This window comes from Puma concolor, chromosome C2 (assembly GCF_028749965.1).
Source record: "Puma concolor isolate L17-30 chromosome C2, mPumCon1.1.hap2, whole genome shotgun sequence".
Taxonomy (NCBI): Eukaryota; Metazoa; Chordata; class Mammalia; order Carnivora; family Felidae; genus Puma; species Puma concolor.
The window spans coordinates 32,517,745-32,537,295 of record NC_141675.1 but is presented as its reverse complement, the minus strand read 5'-3'; the positions used below and the strand labels follow the sequence as shown (position 1 = coordinate 32,537,295).

The window sequence follows — 19,551 nt, the reverse complement described above, 5'->3', positions numbered from 1 at the left end:
CATTTGGGTTTTTTCCAATTTTTTTTTTCTGGTGAAATACACCAGAAATGCCAATTTAACCATTTTAACATGTACCCTCAGTTGTATTAAATACATTCATAATATTGTACAGTCATCACCACCACCTCCAGAACTTTCTTCATTTTTTAAAACTGTAACTCTAATAAAATAAATAAGACATAGGGATGCAATGTATAGCATAGGAAATAGTAGTATTGTAAGAACTTTGTATAGTGACAGGTGATAGCTAGATTTATTGTAATGATTACTTTAAAAAATTTTTGTTAAATGTTTATTTTTGAGAGAGGGAGAGACAGCACGTGAGCAGGGGAGGGGCAGAGAGAGAGGGAGACACAGAATCTTAAGCAGGCTCCAGGCTCCGATCTGTCAGCACAGAGCCTGACATGGGGCTCAAACTCACGAACTGCTAGATCATGACCTGAGCCAAAGTCGGATGCTTAACTGACTGAGCCACCCAGATGCCCCTTACTTTTTTTTTTTTTTAAAGGTTTATTTATTTTTGAGAAAGAGACAGAGTCAGCTGGGAAGGGGCAGAGAGGGAGGGAGACACAAAATCCAAAGCAGGTTCCAGGTTCTGAGCTGTCAGCACAGAGCCTGATGTCGGGCTTGAACCCGGGATTGATGAGCTCATGACCTCAGCTGAAGTTGGACATTCAACCAACTAAGCCACCCAGGCGCCCAGATCACTTTGTATTATATATAAATATTGACTCACTTTGTAGTACACCTGAAACTAATATAATATTGCTACACTTCAGTGAAAACAAAAATGTAAATCTCTATACCCATTAAACAGTAACTCCCTATTCCTGCTTTCCTTAGCCCCCAGCAGTCACCATTTTACTTTTTGTTTCTGTGATTTTTTTACTAAGTACATCATATAAGTAGAATCATACAAATATTTGGCTTTTATGACTCGCTTCTTTCGTTTAGCATAATGTCCTTCGGGTTTATCCATGTTATAGACTATGCCAGAATTCCCTTCTTTTTTAAGGCTGAAAAATATTTCATTGTGTGTATATACCACATTTGCTTATCCATTCATGGCATCAAATGGACACTTGGGTTGTTTCCAAGTTTGAACTACTGTGAATGATGTTGCTGTGACAATTAGTGTACTAATAACTTTTTGAGTCCCCGCCTTCAGTTCTTTTTGGTATATATTTATTTGAGTTATTGGTCGATTATATGGTGATTCTATTTTTAATTTTTTGAGAAATTGATGTACTGTTTCCCACAATGGCCATACCATTTTACATTCCCATTAACAGTGCAAGAATTCTAATTTCTCCACATCCCCTCTAAGAAGTTTTTTCTCTTTTTATCACTAGGTGTGAGGTTCCATTTCATTGTAGTTTTGATTTGCATTTCTCTAATGATTAGTGATATTGAGCATTTTTTCTTGTGTTTAATGGGCTTTGGATATCCTCTTTGGAGAAATGTCTATTCAAATTCTTTGCCAATTTTCAAATCAGGTTCCTTTTCTTGTTGAGTTTTAGTAGTTCTTTATATATTCTGGATATTAATCCATTATCAGATATATGATTTGCAAATATTTTCTCCCATTCTGTGGGTTGCCTTCTGCACTTTACCCACTGGATGGTTTTGGCACCCTTGTCGAAAATTATTAAAACATATATGTGAGGGTTTGTTTCACATATATAGGCTATTCTATTCCACTGGTTTGTATGTTTGCTTTTATGCCAGCACCACACTGTTTTGATAGTGTAGCTTTGTAGTAAATTTTGAAATCAGGAAGTATGTATCTTCCAGTGTTGGTTTCTTTTTCAGAATTGGTCATTTGAGATCCTTTGAGATTCTCTTTGAATTATAGAATGGGTTTTTCTGTTTCTGCAAAAAAGGTCATTAGGATTTTGGTAGAGATTGCATTAAATCTGTATGTTGGTTGCTTTAGGGAGTATTGACATCTTAATATTAACTCTTCAAGTACCTGAACATAGAATGGGTTTCCATTTATTTATTCTTTAGTTTCACATGCAGTTTGATCAGATGATGTCTAAGAAATGAATAGTATTGTTTGCCTCTTAGGAAAGTAGATGGTGGCTTGAGGGCAGGAGTGGGCATGTTTTCATTGTAAAAGTTTAATCACCTTTTAAATTTTGGGCCATGTGAATGTATTATTTAATGAGGAAAAATAACATTTCCCTCTTGCTCTCATCACACACACACACACATGTGCCTACACATACATGCACACACACACTTGTGTGCATACACAATACTGGGAAAATCCTATCACTCTAAAGAGTGAGCACAGAAAGAAGACTTATTAGGAGGAGCCAAAATCTAGAGTCCAGCTAAAAAGAATGAATGTGTGAAATAATGCTGGATTTAGGCAACTTAAAATTTATCATCCTGTAAAGAGGGAGCTGATATGGTAGATGACTGAACAGGTAGTAAATGATAACTTTATTTGCCATGCTGAGGAGTTTGGATTTTTTATTGATTGCTGGTTATGAGGGTGACTAAAGAGCAGAGAAATAAACAGGGAAGTGATGGGATTAGGTTTGTATTACAAGAATTAATGTGTTTATAGTATTAGAATAGTGTGGAATTATTCAGCAGAAATAGAATATGAGCTGCATCTGCAACTTAATATTTTCTAGTGAGTTACAAAAAAATGGGTAATGCAATTAATTTAATCAGTATAATATGTTATTTCATCATGTAATCAATATAGCATTATAAATGAGATTTCATATGTGATTTTTCATAAATCTTTACAATCTTGAGGATATTTTTTACTTACTGCACATTTCGTTTTTGACTAGTTATATTTCAAGTGCTCAATTTGCTACATGAGAGTAGTGGTTACCATGTTAGAGAGTACAAGTATACAGAATCAGAGTGTAGTTAGAAGACAGTATCTGTTCCAGTAATTGGAACAGAAAAATTTAATGTCAAGAATGATTAATTATTAAAAAGTCCTTAATCATTTGTCATTCTGGAGTTGCAAATTAAGACAACAATGAGACAACTTTATACCTATTATAATGGCTGAAATCCAAAAACCTGACAAAGGTACAAAGCTGTCAAGGTTACAAAGCATCAAGAACTCTCATTCATTGCTGGTGGCAATGCAAAATGTTACAGCTACTTTGGAAAACAGTTTGGCAGTTTTTTACAAAGCTAAACGTGGTTTTATCATATGATTCAATAATCATGCTTCTAGATGCTTACATAACTCATTTGAAAATTATGTCTGCACAAAATCCTGCACGTGAATACATATAGCAGCTTTATTCCTAATTGTCAAGAAATGGTGACCAGGATGTCCATCATTGAGTAAATGGGTGACAGAATGTGTACATTCAGACAATGGAATATTATTTAGGAATTAAAAATTTAGCTATTTAGCCACTAAAAAACATTCATAAATCTTAAATACATATTGTTAAAGGGAAAGATACCAGTCTGAAGAGGCTACATAATATATGATTTAATTATATGACTTTCTATAAAAGCCAAACCTATAGTTAGGTAAAAGAATTCATTGTTTGCCAAAGAGAAGTGGGAGGATTGAATGGGAGAAGCACAGGGATTTTTTAAGGTGGTGAAACGCTTCCCTGCGATACCATATTGTACATACATGGCACTATGCATTTGTTAAAACTCATTGAACTTTACAGAAAAAGTGAATTTTATGAATACAGATTTTAAAAAGTCACTTAGGAGTTTAAGTGAATACCAGGATGGAATGTAGAATATGATAAAGCATTCTAATGCTGTTTGAAGTATTTGAAACAATGTCACTGAGGGAAGTTGGGCAGGAAGTTGCTGACTTAAGTAACTTTTGAAATGAATCTGTAAGACTAAAATCAAAGAAACTATATTGTATATATAAGCAATGTAATCTAGTTAATAAAATTGTTTCTGTTGGGGTATGATTTAACAGCTCTAATACTATTACATTTGTATACCAGTGGGCACCAGGTTTCTCACTGTTGAGGCGGGACCATATTGATTAGTAATGCAGAAGATGCGTACATATGGTAATGGATTAGAGGTGGACATACCAATATGAATTTATATTTAGCTTAACATAGATAATATATCATTACATACAGAGATATTTAACATAGATAATAAGTCATTACATACAGAGATATTTATAGTTATGTGTATGTCTGTGGAACATGTATTTCTTTGTCTGCTTAAGAGCCTAGAAGAAGGACACAGTATCAAGGAGCAAAACCTAGCCCAGATCTTCATCTCTAATGTCATTCTCCGGTAAAAGGAACCAGAGCTCCTTGGAATATTGGTTGGTTCTAAAATTGAGGAAGGGGATATACAAGATGAGCCTGCAGAATATTGTGCTGCCAGAAGGTAAACAGTAAGACACACATAGATGAGAATATGTGAAATGAATGCAGGAGCCATGAAAGATTTCCCAGTGGTCAGAGCTGAAACAGGCTGAGCAACAGAATAAAAGTGTTGAAGTATACCCCAAAGTATAAAATAAATTTTGATGAGTCCATTACTTTAAATAATTGAATAAATGAGTGAGAACAAAAATCCCATACTAAAAATTCCTAAGTAATTTGTGTAAATACTACCCTCCCCCTCCACCCAAGAAGGTGGAGTATAACTCCCTGCCCCTTAAATGTGGGATGCACATGCTGTCTTTCTTCCAAAGGTACATTGGAAAGAGGAGGGAAAGTAACTTTACAGTGGGGAAATCTAACAAATATCGCCTCAAATGATTAAGGTCAACATTTACAGTAAGAAATCATTATGGTAGTATATACCTTTGATATGAGGTCATAAAAATAACACTTTATCTCTTACATCTTCCTCTTAAAACCCTTAAGCCCAATGTAGTGATGAGAAAAACATCAGACAAAACCTAGTTGAGGAGCGTTGTTTAAACACCTGACCAGTAATCCTCAAAACTGTCAAAGTCACCATAAAACCAGGGAAAGCCTGTCAAAGCCAACAGGAGCTTAGGGAGACATGACATAAATGTAATACAGTATCCTGGATGCAATTCTGGAACATAAAAAGGTCATAAGGCAAAAACCTAAGAAAATCTGAACTAAGTATGGACTTTTGTTAATCTATCAGTATTTGTTCACTGTCTGTATCAGATGTACCATACAAGTGGTAAGGAGGTAATAATAAGGGTAAGTGGATATGATGTATTTGGAAATGTTCTGTACTGTCGTCAGTTTTTTTTTGTAAATCTAAAACTGTTCTAAAATGATATACTTAAAAATAAATAGTAAATTTATTGTGTATTAATCCACACACAAAAATGGCTGTAAGACTGTTAACTAAGAGAAGTTAAAAGAGTACTATGAAGAATACAAGAATAGAAAGTGAAGGGAGCACATACTTTAAGTAGGGAGGGAAGTCTCTACATGCCATACTTTGTAGTGTTCCTCCAATGCCCTCTAGTACAAAGCCAAACACTGCAGCAGATAAGAAAAATGTTTACAGGGTCCAGCTCCAGGATCACACTGTGGGACAAATAAGGGTAGATTTGGAGATGAGGGATAAATTGATAATTTGATAACTGAAACAGGCTATTGTGAGAATGAATTAAGTCCCTCAAAAATGACTATAAAGATTGAGAAAAAAGGTGTTAAATAGAGACCCAAGGTAACCCTAACAGGTAAGACAGATAGGGAGGGAAAAGATACCTGAAAGGAGAGGATGAAATCATGTGGCTTGTTGAAAGAGTTTCAAGACATGTCTGTTACATTTAGTAACACTATTTTCATTGGTAAGTTTGGTGAAGCAGCAACTGTGATGAGTTTATATATGAATGAAATTTATGGGAATGATATTAGTGACTGTGGCCAGTTATCTCAAATTACCCTTGGCTGAAAGGTGTGACATAGATAAGGTGGGTATAGCTGATGTTGACTTTTTTTTGAAAAATTGGGGGATGGGAACATGGGATGGGATGTGATGTTAATTGAAGAGTAAATTCTGTCAGGCAGGAATATTTGTTTAATTTATTGTTGAATTTCTAGTACCTAGAATAGTTGTAAGTATGTTCACTATATATTTGTTACATGACTAGATAAGAAATATTTGAGGACCTCTGTAGAGAGAGAAGTTGAATATACAGTATTTCCAAGCAATGTTTTATTGAATAAAGTTTCTGAAGAAATAGGAAAGAATTGAAAGTATAAAGAGGGAGATGTCAAAAGAGGGCGTGATTAAAATCTTCAGCATTGGCATTATTGTTGTGTAAAACACTAAATCTTTTTATAAATTTTCCTGTCTTATATAGCTTAAACTACCATTTGCACTTTAATTTACGGAAAACAAATTGTAAAGCTTCCTTTGGTCAGGAATTAAGTCTCTTATGTGTAGTAGTTCTTAGTACCTTTCACCGGTACTTTGCATAAAAGCGAAGTGTACCTGTATTTAATTGAATTTTTTCCTCATCTTTTATTCAGTCTACAAACAAGAAACCTCGAAAATCTCCAGGAGAGAAGAGTAGAATTGAAGCTACTGTTAGAGGAACAGGCCGTGGAAGAGCTAATGGGCACCCTCAACAGAATGGTGAAGGGGAGCCTGTCACACTATTTGAAGTGGTGAAATTGGGGAAAAGTGCAATGCAGGTAAATTTTAAGTATTTTTGTTTTATTTACAAAGCAATATAGTCACTAATCTATGTGGAACCTGTTAAGTGATGTTTTATATATTCCTGCTGATGGTATAATTAAGAAGTTTAAGTTTGTCTTTGTTTTACTTGTTTTGTAAACACTGTCAAAAGGCATTTTGTTTAATGGTAAGATGCACTTTCGATTACAGTGTACTGAGTAAAATGACTTGCATATGATAGCTGCCTAAGAGAAGATTTATTGCTGTAGTCTATTTTTTAGAATTTCACTTAATATAAGTAACATATGTGTATTGAACAATATTTAAAAGAAAAAAGGCTATAAAATAGAATTCCTATGTAGTGAACTAGGAATAACCACAATTAATAGTTCATGATTATTTTATGTGTGTATGTGATTTTTTAACCTTCTTACTCTCTCCTCTCTCATTAACAAATATTAAATATTCTGCAAAAGCTCTTATTTATTGACTTCTAACTAATTCATTATAAGGATAAACCTTATTTTACTATTCTTTTAGTACGTCCTTACATTTTTTTTTACTGTTACAGAATTTATTCATTGTTCGTATTTATGTCTTCAGATCTTTTTTCATTTTATTTATTTACTTAAAAAAATATTTTTAAGGTTTATTTTTGAGAGAGAGAGAGAGAGAGAGAGAGAGAGAGAGAGAGAGAGACAGAGTGCAAGCCAGGGGAGGGGCAGAGAGAGAGGGAGACACAGAATCTGAAGCAGGCTCCAGGCTCTGAGCTGTGAGCACAAAGCCCAATGTGGGACTCGAACTCATAAACTGAGACATCATGACCTGAGCCAAAGTCCGACGCTTACCCAACTGAGCCACCCAGGAGCCCCTCTTTTTTTCATTTTAAAACACTAGAGGTAAAGTAATTTGGTGAAAGGGTATTTCTTAACTGTGTGATAAATATCATATTACTCCCCCCAAAATTTTACTGGTGTATCTTTCACCAGAAGTGTGCCTAGCAACACTTAAATTTAGGAATTATTTGATAACATATGTGAAAATTGTAATCCAGAATAATTTGCATTTCTTTGATCACCAGTGATTGATAAAAGTTATATATTTTTATTCACTATTTGCTCATTTTTGATACTTCATTTTTAATTTCTTTAAAATTAGGTAATTTATGGGGGTGCCCGAGTGACTCAGTCGGTTTAGTGTCTGACTTTGGCTCAGGTCATAATCTCACGGTTCATGAGTTCGAGCCCTGTGTTGGGCTCTGTGCTCACAGCTCAGAGCCTGGAGCCTGCTTCAGATTCTGTGTCTCCCTCTCTCTCTGTTCCTCCCTAGCTCACACTCTCTCTCAAAAATAAACATTAAAATTTCTTTTTAAATTAGGTAATTTATGAAACAGATTTACTCTTACAACTTTTTATTTAGTATACTTTTTATTTTCTCCCTGTATATCCTTTTGCCTTAAGGGAGTTTAGTCTTTACTGCTTTTTATGTATGTTACCAGATTGATATGATCAGGAGTCTTGGAATTTGTGTGGGAAGGGAGGGAGGTGGAATAGTGTGATGATGCTAATGGTAAAAGAAACACTGAACTTCCAGTTATCTGAAGGAATGAACAAACTGTAAGTTACATAAATAAGATTTAAAAATAATAGATGTTTTATTTTTGAGATCTGCCTTATGGCTTTCCACCTTTAGGTGGAAACACAAGTAGAAAAATGAAGGAAGTTTATTTTTATGTGTAAATTTAAACATTGCATTTCTGTACTTTGCTTTCATTTTTTTCACGTAAAACTTTATTTTGCAAGATATTTGTATATATAAAGATACTTTTAATGTATATAGTATTAAAGGTCAATACAAGCTTTTTAAAAATATGAAAACATCTTTAATATTTAAATGTTTGTTTATTTTTGAGAGACAACGAGCACAAGCAGGGGGAGGGGCAGACAGAGAGAAGGAGACACAAAATCTGAAGCAGGTTCCAGGCTCTGAGCTGTCAGCACAGAGTGCAGTGCAGTACTGGAACCCACAGACCATGAGATTATGACCTGAGCCGAAGTTGGATGCTTAACCAACTGAGCCAACCATGCGCCCCCAAAATCCTTGAAATTTAATGTCAATAAAATCTGGCCTAGTATTTGAAACAAAACAGGAACTAAAACAAATTTTTCATTTTTGTCCAGAGTTCTGTATTTTTTATTCTTATTACTCTTCCCTAATGCTACTTCATACTAACAATCTTTGCTTAAATTCTTTTGAACCCACATTTTGTGAAAGGTAAAGATAAGTAGTTCAGACACTAATGCTTTCCATAATTTGGTTTTAACCCACCTTTTCAACTTTTTGTCTCTATTCTTCCTTGACCTCTGCCTCAAACATTTTTTACTTTGGTATAATTTTTTATTATTCATATTATATTTTTGTTTCCTAGCTATGTTCAAATTAATCTACAAACTTCTGTGATTTTTATTTTTCATTCAGCATTCTATTGTGGGATTTTTTTTCCTCTGTGAATTTACTTTGTAATTTTTAATGTTTGTATACTGTTTCTTAACATGGCTTGGCCATGATTTATTTAAACAGTTTTTATTTGGGTTGCTTTATTCTTAAAAAAGAAGTAAGGTACAAACTACACTACTAAAACTAATTTACTATCCATATAAACTAGAATAGTTTTATTCTATTAAAAATAGTACTTCTTTGAATCCTCCTATATCCTCCTGAAATCTACATGTGGGAGTGTTTTTGTAACAAATTACTGAAAGTAGTTGCTGAATAAAGGGAATACATGTTTAAAAAAATTGATAAGATTCTTTTGTTGAAAGTAGCACACTAATCTTGCTGTTTATTACCTCATTTCAAACAGAAAGTAATGATAGATAAAATTTTAAAAAAAGAATGCAGACATTAATGAGTTTAGAAACTAAATGTTTCTGTGCTTAACGTAGAAGATAACATATAATGATAAATAGTATTGGGTTTAGTGTAGAGAAGCAGGTACTTGTAGCCAAGAGTTTGGTTCTTGTGTGTTAAAAGGAATAAAAATGTTTCATGAAACATAGAGGAATAGAGTCAGGCTAATTACATGAAGCCAGGGCCTAACATGACTCTCTACAGTTGCAAAGGAGTCTGAAGAAAGCCACTGATAACTGCCACATAAGCTAAAGCTTCTGTTTAGGGTGATCATATATCTCAGGATACCTTTCAAACCCCTAGTTTATGCTTATTGTCTATGTAGTTATTAATAGTAGAGACCTTTTTAATACTCAGGAGGGTCTTCATTTGGATAATAACTTGCTCTAAAACCTCATTAATGGGAAATCAAGGGCTAAAGAAAGGGAGAAGGCAGACAGTTCTTAAAACCAGGACCTGGATTGAAATGTCTGCTTCACTTATGGTGACTGGGTCTTTAAAAATTCACAATATTACCCTAGAGCAGGAAGTTCTAAGCCCACATTATATGATCTAGTTCTGCAGTGGAGTGACCGCAATGAGCAGAGGTGATCACAAAAACTTTAGATGCAGAGGGATGAGTAGTAAAAGAAATAAATAAGTATATTTAAGATACTGGAGAGATGAAAGAAGAAATTGTATGTAACACAAAAAGGGGGTAGATTTAGTAAATTAGTTTTGCTGAAGGAAATGGATGCCATCAAATGTAGAATTCAGGAATTGACCTTCATTAGGCATTCATTTATAATGTATTTAATTTATAATGTATATAATTTATATACATTTATATACATTTATAATGTATATAATTATAATGTATTATAATTTATAATGTAGCCCAGAGAAGTAAATAGGAAACAGCAGCTGTGAAGGGTTCCAGAATATGCCAGAGGAGGAAGTCAAAGGGAATAGAAAAGACATTGTTTTTTGAAGAGATAATTTTGGAAAAATTTCTTTGACATATTTCCTCAGATCTAGAGTTTGTTCTCAGAAGTGAGCAAGGTAAGTGAAAATAATTACATAGCTCTTAATAGTATAGTAAAACTGCAGAACAGGGAGGATTAAAAGAAAATCTTGAAATACTTCATCAAGGAATACTTGATCCTATTGTCTGACTCCAGTACATGTAATATTGAAATACAAAAAATAAATTCCCCTTCTAAATTATACTTACAAATGTAAAAAGGTACTTTTAAGTAATTCATGTGATAAAGAGGAAATATACAGAGTTGAGTGAATGTTAGTGAAAGTACTGCTAGTAAAAATAGTGGGACCAGCTAAAGTACTACTTAAATAAATATACTGTCTTAAATGTATTAATATTAGCAAATGCAGTAGAAACTAGAAGAAACAGCAAATCTAAAAGTACTTAGGAAGAAAGATAATTAAAGTTGAAATGGAAATTAAATAGAAAAAGTAGTAGAAAATTAAATAAAAATATTAACAATTTGAGGTCAATACATTTTTAAGACCTAGAGGTTTTATCTTACAAATGCAAGGATAGTTTAGTATTAGCAAATCTTTTACTATAATATACCAAATGGAAGCGGGAACCGAGCCTTATCTGAACTGATGCGAAATGTTTAGAAAAAGCATTTGATAAAATTTAGGTGATGCTTGTGATGAACAATAACTCTTGGTGCATTAGGAACAAGAGAGAAGTTCCTTATATAGGTAAGGGAGATATAATATTATTTATATTCACAGAATACATAATTGTCTTTGTAGAAATTTTGGGATAAATGGTCTTTGTAGACCATTAGAACTAATGAAAGTGTTCATTGGGCACAATTCCTAGAGAGAAAATAAACATTAAAAAAAAAATCAGCCTTCTGTATAGCAGTAATAATCAATTAGAACATGTGATAGGAAATAAGAGCCCATTCAAATAAAGTACTGAGGATGAGAGAATAAAATTTTGGCTGTAACAGTGTAAAACACTGTGTCACACTCATCAGATTGAGTAACATTAAAAGGATGGAAGATGCTAAGAGTCAGTAAGGCACTAGAGTGCCAACTGTTCTGAGTATAAATATGAAATAACCCCTTTGGAGAAAAATTTGGCAGTATTAAGAAAAGTTGAATGACCTATTCATTTTGCATTCATTTGGTAAATATATAAGGAGTACCTACAATGTGGAAGCCACTTTTTTTTCTTTATTTTTTTATTGAAGAAAAAAATTACTTTGAAGAAAAGCAATTCAATTCCTAGATGTAACCTCTAGAGAAATTTTGGTATATATAAAGGAGGCAAATGCAGAATTTTTATTGCTGTTTTGTTTGTAACAGCAAAAAATTTAAAAAAACCCTAAATGTTTATGAAAAGGACAATTGATAAATAAAATGTGGTATATTGGAACACTTAAATTCTTTATAGTGATTGAACTAGAGCTCTAGGCACCATTATGGATATATTTCAGAAATGCATTTTCTTTTTTTTATTTTTATTTTTTTAATATGAAATTTATTATCAAATTGATTTCCATACAACACTCAGTGCTCATCCCAACAGGTGCCTTCCTCATTGCCCATCACCCACTTTCTCCTCCCTCCCTCCCACCCCCCATCAACCCTCAGTTTATCTTATGGTTTGCCTCCTTCCCTCTCTGTAACTTTTTTCCCCCGCATCCCCTCCCCCATGGTCTTCTGTTAAGTTTCTCAGGATGCACATAAGAGTGAAAACATATGGTATCTCTCTTTCTCTGTATGACTTAGCATAACACTCTCCAGTTGCATCCATGTTGCTACAAAAGGCCATATTCCATTCTTTCTCATTGCCAAGTAGTATTCCCTTGTATATATAAACCACAACTTCTTTATCCATTCATCAGTTGATGGACATTTAGGCTCTTTCCATAATTTGGCTATTGTTGAAAGTGCTGCTGTAAACATTGGGGTACAAGTGCCTCTATGCATCAGCACTCCTGTATCCCTTAGGTAAATTCCTAGCAGTGTTATTGCTGGGTCATAGGGTAGATCTATTTTGAATTTTTTGAGGAACCTCCACACCGATTTCCAGAGTGGCTGCACCAGTTTGCATTCCCACCAACAGTGCAAGAGGGTTCCCATTTCTCCACATTCTCTCCAGCATCTATAGCCTCCTGATTTGTTCATTTTAACCACTCTGACTGGATGAGGTGGTATCTCAGTGTGGTTTTGATTTGTATTTCGCTGATGAGGAGTGACATTGAGCATCTTTTCATGTACCTGTTGGCCATCCGGATGTCTTCTTTAGAGAAGTGTCTATTCATGTTTTCTGCCCATTTCTTCACTGGATTATTTGTTTTTCGAGTGTGGAGTTCGGTGAGTTCTTTATAGATTTTGGATACTAGCCCTTTATCCGGTATGTCATTTACAGATATCTTTTCCCATTCCGTCAGTTGCCTTTTAGTTTTGTTGATTGTTTCCTTTGCAGTGTAGAAGCTTTTTATCTTGATGAGGTCCCAATACTTCATTTTTGCTTTTAATTCTCTTACCTTTGAAGTGTGTTTTTAAAGGAGAAAGCAAGCTACAGAATGATACATAATACACTGTTCCACTTATGTAAAAGGAGATTATTTAAAATCAAGTTGTTGATACTGGTTACTTACTGAGAAGATAGGATAAAGAGAATGGGATTAGAGAGTTGTATGTGGGGTGCTCCAACTGAAACTGAAAGAGAAACAAAAAGAAACAAGTGTGGTTGTAAAATGTTAAGTGTTTTTGAACCTGAGTGCTCTTTACCTTCCTTTCTTGTTTATTATCTGAAATAAAAATAGGTGTTTTTGAAATGCTTCCCCAAAGGAGGACTTCTGTATTCAGTGTGTTTGGAAAAGGACCATATCCCTTCCCCTTTGGAGAGGTACAAAATGTGAAGGCTTTGATAAAATTTGTATTAAAGGACCTGATTTCTTTTGTTTATTCAGCATCCTTGATTCCTACAACTATTTATGACTTTACTGTCGTCTTATCTTTTCTCCCGATCAGAATTGTAAAGAATCCATTTCACTAGCTAAATAGAGACTTGTGTACCTCCTATAATCCAAGGCTTTATATTCAGAATTAAAACCACACTTTCATCCTCATGGAATATATTCTCATGGGAAAAAGATGTAATAGAATGCTTTAGTGAAAGGAATATACAGGGTGGGTTGAAAACACTAAAAGTTCACTTAGGCCTGTCTAGAAACAGGGTCATGGAAGGCCTTGCCTGAATAGATAAAACTTGAACTGAGACTTGACACAGGAGTAGGAATTAGCTATGCAGTGGCAGAGAGTATTTCTTACAGTAGAAACAGGACAAGATGAGATCTATACCTCTTACCACAGATGGCATAAGATATTCTAGTAAAAATAGAGCTGAGAGAGGTTAGATTATGAACATTGAGTGTTTTGACTTTTTATGAAATTGATGGCATTTTACAACGAAAAAGACTTCATCGTATTAGCATTTTTAGAAATACTTTTCTGGATGCAGATTAGATAATGATTTGGAGGGTGTAGGGCTTGAATCAGACTTTTTTTCTTACTAATCTAGTTTTTTTACTGATCCGATTGGAAAGAAATGCAAGTTCAAATTTATAGAGTATCAGTGAGGATGAAGAGGAACTGACAGATTCTGTAAATATTAAGGCTTTGGAATGATTCTGAAAGATGAGAAAAAGGAAGGAATCTAAGATAATTTCTAGTTGTTTGACTTGGTGGTGTTCACTGAAAGAAAATTTGCATGAGGAGAGGTGTTGGAGGATAGGTATGGGAATAATTTGGTTTGGGCATTTTGACTTTGAAACACATGTTGAATTTTGGAGCATTCATGCTACTTAATGTAATGGATATTTGTCATTGTAGTAGTTATGGGCTTAGTCAGCATTTAAATGAGTGTCTATAATCCATTGGCATTTGAATTTTGTACCTTCAGATGTCAACTAAAAACGTTGGATTTACATTTTATTCATTCAACAAAAATTCAAAAGCCGATTATTTTCAGGCATTGGGTTAGGTGCTAGAGATATAAATGAACTAAACTTGCCCGATCCTTGCCTTCATAGATTTTCTAATCATACAAGGGAAAGGAAATCCATTCTACTAATCAAATGATCTGGTAATATGTCATGAGAAACTATAGATTAATAGTAATCATCTTAGTGTACTAATAATAACTTCTATAAATAAGAAACTGGAGTCAGACTGTAAATCAAATGTACATAATGACACAGTTTAGTCTTCTCTTTGCTTTTTTTAAAAATATAATTTATTGTCAAATTGGTTTCCATACAACACTCAGTGCTCATCCCAACAAGTGCCCTCCTTAATGCCCATCACCCACTCCCCCCCCCAATCAACCCTCAGTTTGTTCTCATTATTCAAGAGTCTCTTATTGTTTACCTCTTTCTCTCTGTAACTTTTTTCCCCCTTCCCCTCCCCCATGGTCTTCTGTTAAGTTTCTCAAGATCCACATATGAGTGAAAACGTATGGTATCTTTCTCTGACTCTGAAAGGAAAACTGGTTTTATCCATTTAAATATGATTGCCATGTGTCTGGGTGGCTCACTTGGTTGAATAGCTGACTCTTGATTTTGGCTTAGGTCATGATCTCATGGTTTGTGGGATTGAGCCCTGTGTGATGAGCACGGAGCCTGCTTGGGATTCTTTTTGCCCCTGTACCACTCACTTCCTCTCTTAAAATAAATAAATAAATAACTTAAAAAGAAATATAATTGGAAAGAGATATGGGTGTCTTAGAGAATAGTCTGTCAAAGAGGGAGCTTTGTTCTGATGTAAAGAAAACTTGGACTTTTAAAGGACATTGATTTTTTCCTAGTCTCTAATTTACAAATGGAGTTGTTGCCAAATCTCAACATATAAAATGCAGAGGAATTTTTCCCCAAGATTTGGCTGAGTGCATTTTACTCTGTGACTACACCAAAGAATGCGAAAAAGCACCTTTGAGTTTATTTATTAAATCTTACCTGTTAACTTGTGTTTGAATTGCTAAGTTATGTAATGATTTCATGGAAATTGCATGCACCACTGAGTAATTACTAAAATGGATAAAAGTGTTTATATAATAACGTTTGAGTTTCTAAATGTTCATTGCAAAGCTTGAAAGTTTCAGTAAGTGTTAAGATCCTTAATGAGATGGACGTTGCTAGCTCTGCCTATTTTGAGAAGAGGGCCAGGGATGAATTACTCTCCCAATAGAAAGCAGTCTCAATATACACTTCCATGGATGTCCCCTGCTCGTAATTTCTACAAGGATAAGAACTGGTCAGGATATTTCACAATTTAGAGCCTTAAAACTCTTAGGTTGTTTGTGGGGCGCCTGGGTGGCGCAGTCGGTTAAGCGTCCGGCTTCAGCCAGGTCACGATCTCGCGGTCCGTGAGTTCGAGCCCCGCGTCAGGCTCTGGGCTGATGGCTCAGAGCCTGGAGCCTGTTTCCGATTCTATGTCTCCCTCTCTCTGCCCCTCCCCCGTTCATGCTCTGTCTCTCTCTGTCCCAAAAATAAATAAACGTTGAAAAAAAAAAAAAATTAAAAAAAAAAAAATTAAAAAAAAAAAAAAATTAAAAAAAAAAAACAAAACTCTTAGGTTGTTTGAGAAGAAGAGTAAGGAAGTTCTAAACATAAACTTTGGCTCCAGTTTTTGTGTGTGTTTTGTTACATAGTATTTTAATTAGTTGTTTTTTCAAAGCACTTTAGTCTTGATTTCCCCTACTTTCTTAGAATGAAAAGTAATATATACAGAATGTTTTAGGGCAGTAAATGTAAACTGCTTATTTTATTTCATAACCATTTGAAAATCCTCAAATGATAGGTTGATATTCACTTAAAAGTAGGGTTTTTACTTAAAAGTAGGGTTTTGGGTTTGTTTGTTTTTTTTACACATAATTAGAATGTCTCTCTGAAATTAACTTTGTGGTATTTTAACCTGTTCTTAACAATTTAGCAGCTATATAAGAGTAATTTTACATGCTATAAAAGTTAAAATTCAAATGCATGACACACATAATTTCTCATTCTCTAACCATTCTGTACCAGAATTAGTGGTAGACATCTTTCTTTCATATAGTGATTCAGGGATCATGCTCCTTCCATTTTTTGGTCCCTCTTTCCTCTAGAGCCACAATGTTGTTTGCATTCAGTGGGTGGAAGGATAGAGAGAATGGAGTAGTACCTACTTCTTAGAAGCTTTTGGCTATGAAGGTGATGGTGATCTGGGTAATGTAATTCATGGCTAGGTACTTGCTTTCCCATTTTTGTACACACTCTGGAAAGGAGAACACAAATCTGCATGCCACACTTACTTTTATAATTAGAGTGAAAGATATGCAGTAAATATTTTATTTTTTTCAGAAGACAGTACATTGTAAAAGCTGGTTAGTGCTAGGATAAGAGCATTAATTGTGTATGAGTTATTTAGAACTTAAGTCCTAAAAGCTAGGAACTCTAAGAATTTTCATAGCCTCTATTCAGTTACATCCAAAGGTACCTACCAGTTTTCACATGTTTAGCTTTGGTAAATACATTGCTGTATTGTTCCAGTACTTATGTCAAGCTGTGCCTTAAACCTGGGTGTTCCAGGTATTATTAATTCTCTTCATGATATCCCCTAATCTTCCAAAGGCATCATCCACATTTATGTCATCTTTTATGCAGATGTTCAAAGGCTGGACAAGTAAGTAAAGATATGACTGTTACTATCTGTGTCTATATATATTTATATCAATATAATGGTTTCATTTTATGAAGTCATTTTTAGGAAAAATGCCTTTATGTACATTCTTACAAGTATTTGTATTATTATTAATATAAGAAATATGTTAATATAAGAAATAATACATGAAGTGTGGTAATTCTACTAGTTTTGTTATCAAAGAGGGGGACCTAACTTATTTTAATGCTTCTGGCTAAAATACCTTACTTATACTTTCAGTAATAATTGAGTGTGCTTGTACCATTTATTATGCTGTGTACTAACTTTAATCATATATAGTGCAGATCTCTTTCCCCTACCCACCAAAACACTTTACAAATTCTTTTTAAACTGAAGAAAATTATATATATGTTGAGGTAATTCCTTACTATATATTTGCTAGGCTTTGCATTCCATCATATCCATCCGTATTTCTTAGATTTATCTGCTATATCACTTCCTCATCATTCAGAACTAGGCATTTCACACCTTCACCCCATACTATATACAACAGCAGATTATTCTTCAGTTATTAAACACTGGCAGGATATCTTTTTTTAAGATGTTATTTTAAAAATCCTTTTAGATCTGTTTGTTTTTCTCGTATTTAGTCTCTTCATAAATTCCAGAAGGATTCCAGAAGGAATCCCAGATTAAGATGGAAGAGAAAAAAATACAGCTAGGTTAACTTAAACTCCAGGTTTTCGGCTACTTGAGCAGAAGTTCCAGGATAACGTTCTATTGGTGGTTGAAGCTAGCCTGAACACACAGCAGTTGGAAGTAATTTAAGAGATTGAAAGACATATTGTAGGATTTAGGATAGGCTTTTTGTAGCATAATTATTAATAGCACCATCCTTCATCTTTTAGTAAGCGTCCTGTTTGTGTGACAAATTATATTATGAAATTTAGAGCTTGCTTTTCAGTGGCTTAATGTGGTTCTGATTCTGAAGGTATTTTATATTGAAGATATTTTATAAATAAAAATAGATATTTTATTGAGTTCTAGAATATGTTATGTTAAAATTTAGGTTAAGGCTGGGGAAGAGATACAAGGAGAAGGATTCTGAGAAGTCATGCTTTGATCCAGGAAAGGCCTTGACAAACATATGTAATGTCCCTTACCCCAAATTAATCATGTTCTTTTAATACATGTATTAGAAAACTTACCTAAGAAAGTGCTGCTTAGAATAAGATGCTTAGTTTAATAAAAATAACTCATTTGGACATTTTTAGTTGATTTCTTTTGATACCATTATCTTTTATATTAAAGAAGGGATGTGACTGTATAAAGAAGCATAGCAAATTGAGAATGGTTCCACAAATTCTTTGATACTAATTCCAACAAAAGAGAAAAATATAGGCATGTAATAATGAGTGTCTCTTCCTCCTTTTTTCCCTTTTTTCTTACTATTAAATTGTTGGCATCCCATTCTGATCTCTCAAATTATATTTTGAGATTTGCTCATTCATGAAATATTAACATCTTGAATTATTAAATTATAGAATCCAAACTTAAAGTCTAATATCATACCATTAGCAAGTAGCAGAGAACATTTGCTTTTATTTTTCATTAACAGCTCCTGCTGATGGCATACTGAGAAATAGGGGGTAAAAGTTAACTATTATTTGAGAAGCCTCTTATTCAATATGAGGCAAACTCCCTTAGCTTTGCTCAAAGCGTGGGGGGCCTTCTCCAGTCTAGTTTAATGCATGAACTTCTCTTATACCAGACACTAGGTACATACTTTGGATGCCTCCTTACTCCCCCTAGATTGTTTTTGATTATCAGGAAATATTGTAAGCACTTTTTGTATTCATCATATCACCTTCCATAGTAAAATGTATATAGTCAGCACCTAGTAAATTGTTGACAGAGTTTTTTTTGATGTGTAATTTTAAAATATTACTACTTTTTTTATTTATTGTGCATTAAACTCTTATCAAAAAGCTAGGAAAAAATTTTAGAGGAAGAAAAGTACTACCCATAATCCTAATTTTTGATATTTTGGTATAGGTGCTTCTGACTGGTTCAGTCAGAAGAACACATGACTATTGATCTTAGGGTTGTGAGTTCAAGCTCCACGTTGGATGTAGAGATTACTTAAAAATAAAATCTTTAGGGGCACCTGGGTAGCTCAGTCAGTAATCTGACTCCTGATTTCACATGGGTTATGATCCCCGGGTCATGATCCTGGTGTCGTGGGATCGAGCCCTGTGTCAGACTCTGTGCCGAGCATGGAACCTGCTTAAGATTCTCCTTGTCTCCCTTTGCCCCTTTCCCCTGCTCACGCTTGCTTTCTAAAAATAAATCAATAAAATCTTAAAAAAT

The 19,551-nt window shown here is 34.1% G+C and overlaps 1 protein-coding gene and 1 long non-coding RNA gene across 5 annotated transcripts in view; both read left to right on the top strand.

Moving 5' to 3' along the window:
* Positions 1–19,551, top strand: part of STAG1 (STAG1 cohesin complex component) — a 404,176-nt gene that overhangs the window by 132,992 nt on the left and 251,633 nt on the right. For 3 of the 4 annotated variants that reach the window (XM_025913742.2, XM_086674339.1, XM_086674341.1), the window contains one exon: positions 6,453–6,617. In XM_025913742.2, the coding sequence (XP_025769527.1) occupies positions 6,453–6,617 (165 nt within the window). Of the gene's footprint in view, positions 1–4,201; positions 4,304–6,452; positions 6,618–19,551 lie in introns of all 4 variants that reach the window. The other variant, XM_086674340.1, reaches the window with a different exon arrangement.
* LOC147577178 (uncharacterized) lies at positions 10,380–18,651 on the top strand. The gene is made up of 2 exons (XR_015239994.1): positions 10,380–15,834; positions 16,117–18,651. It is a non-coding gene; the product is annotated as an uncharacterized LOC147577178 (long non-coding RNA).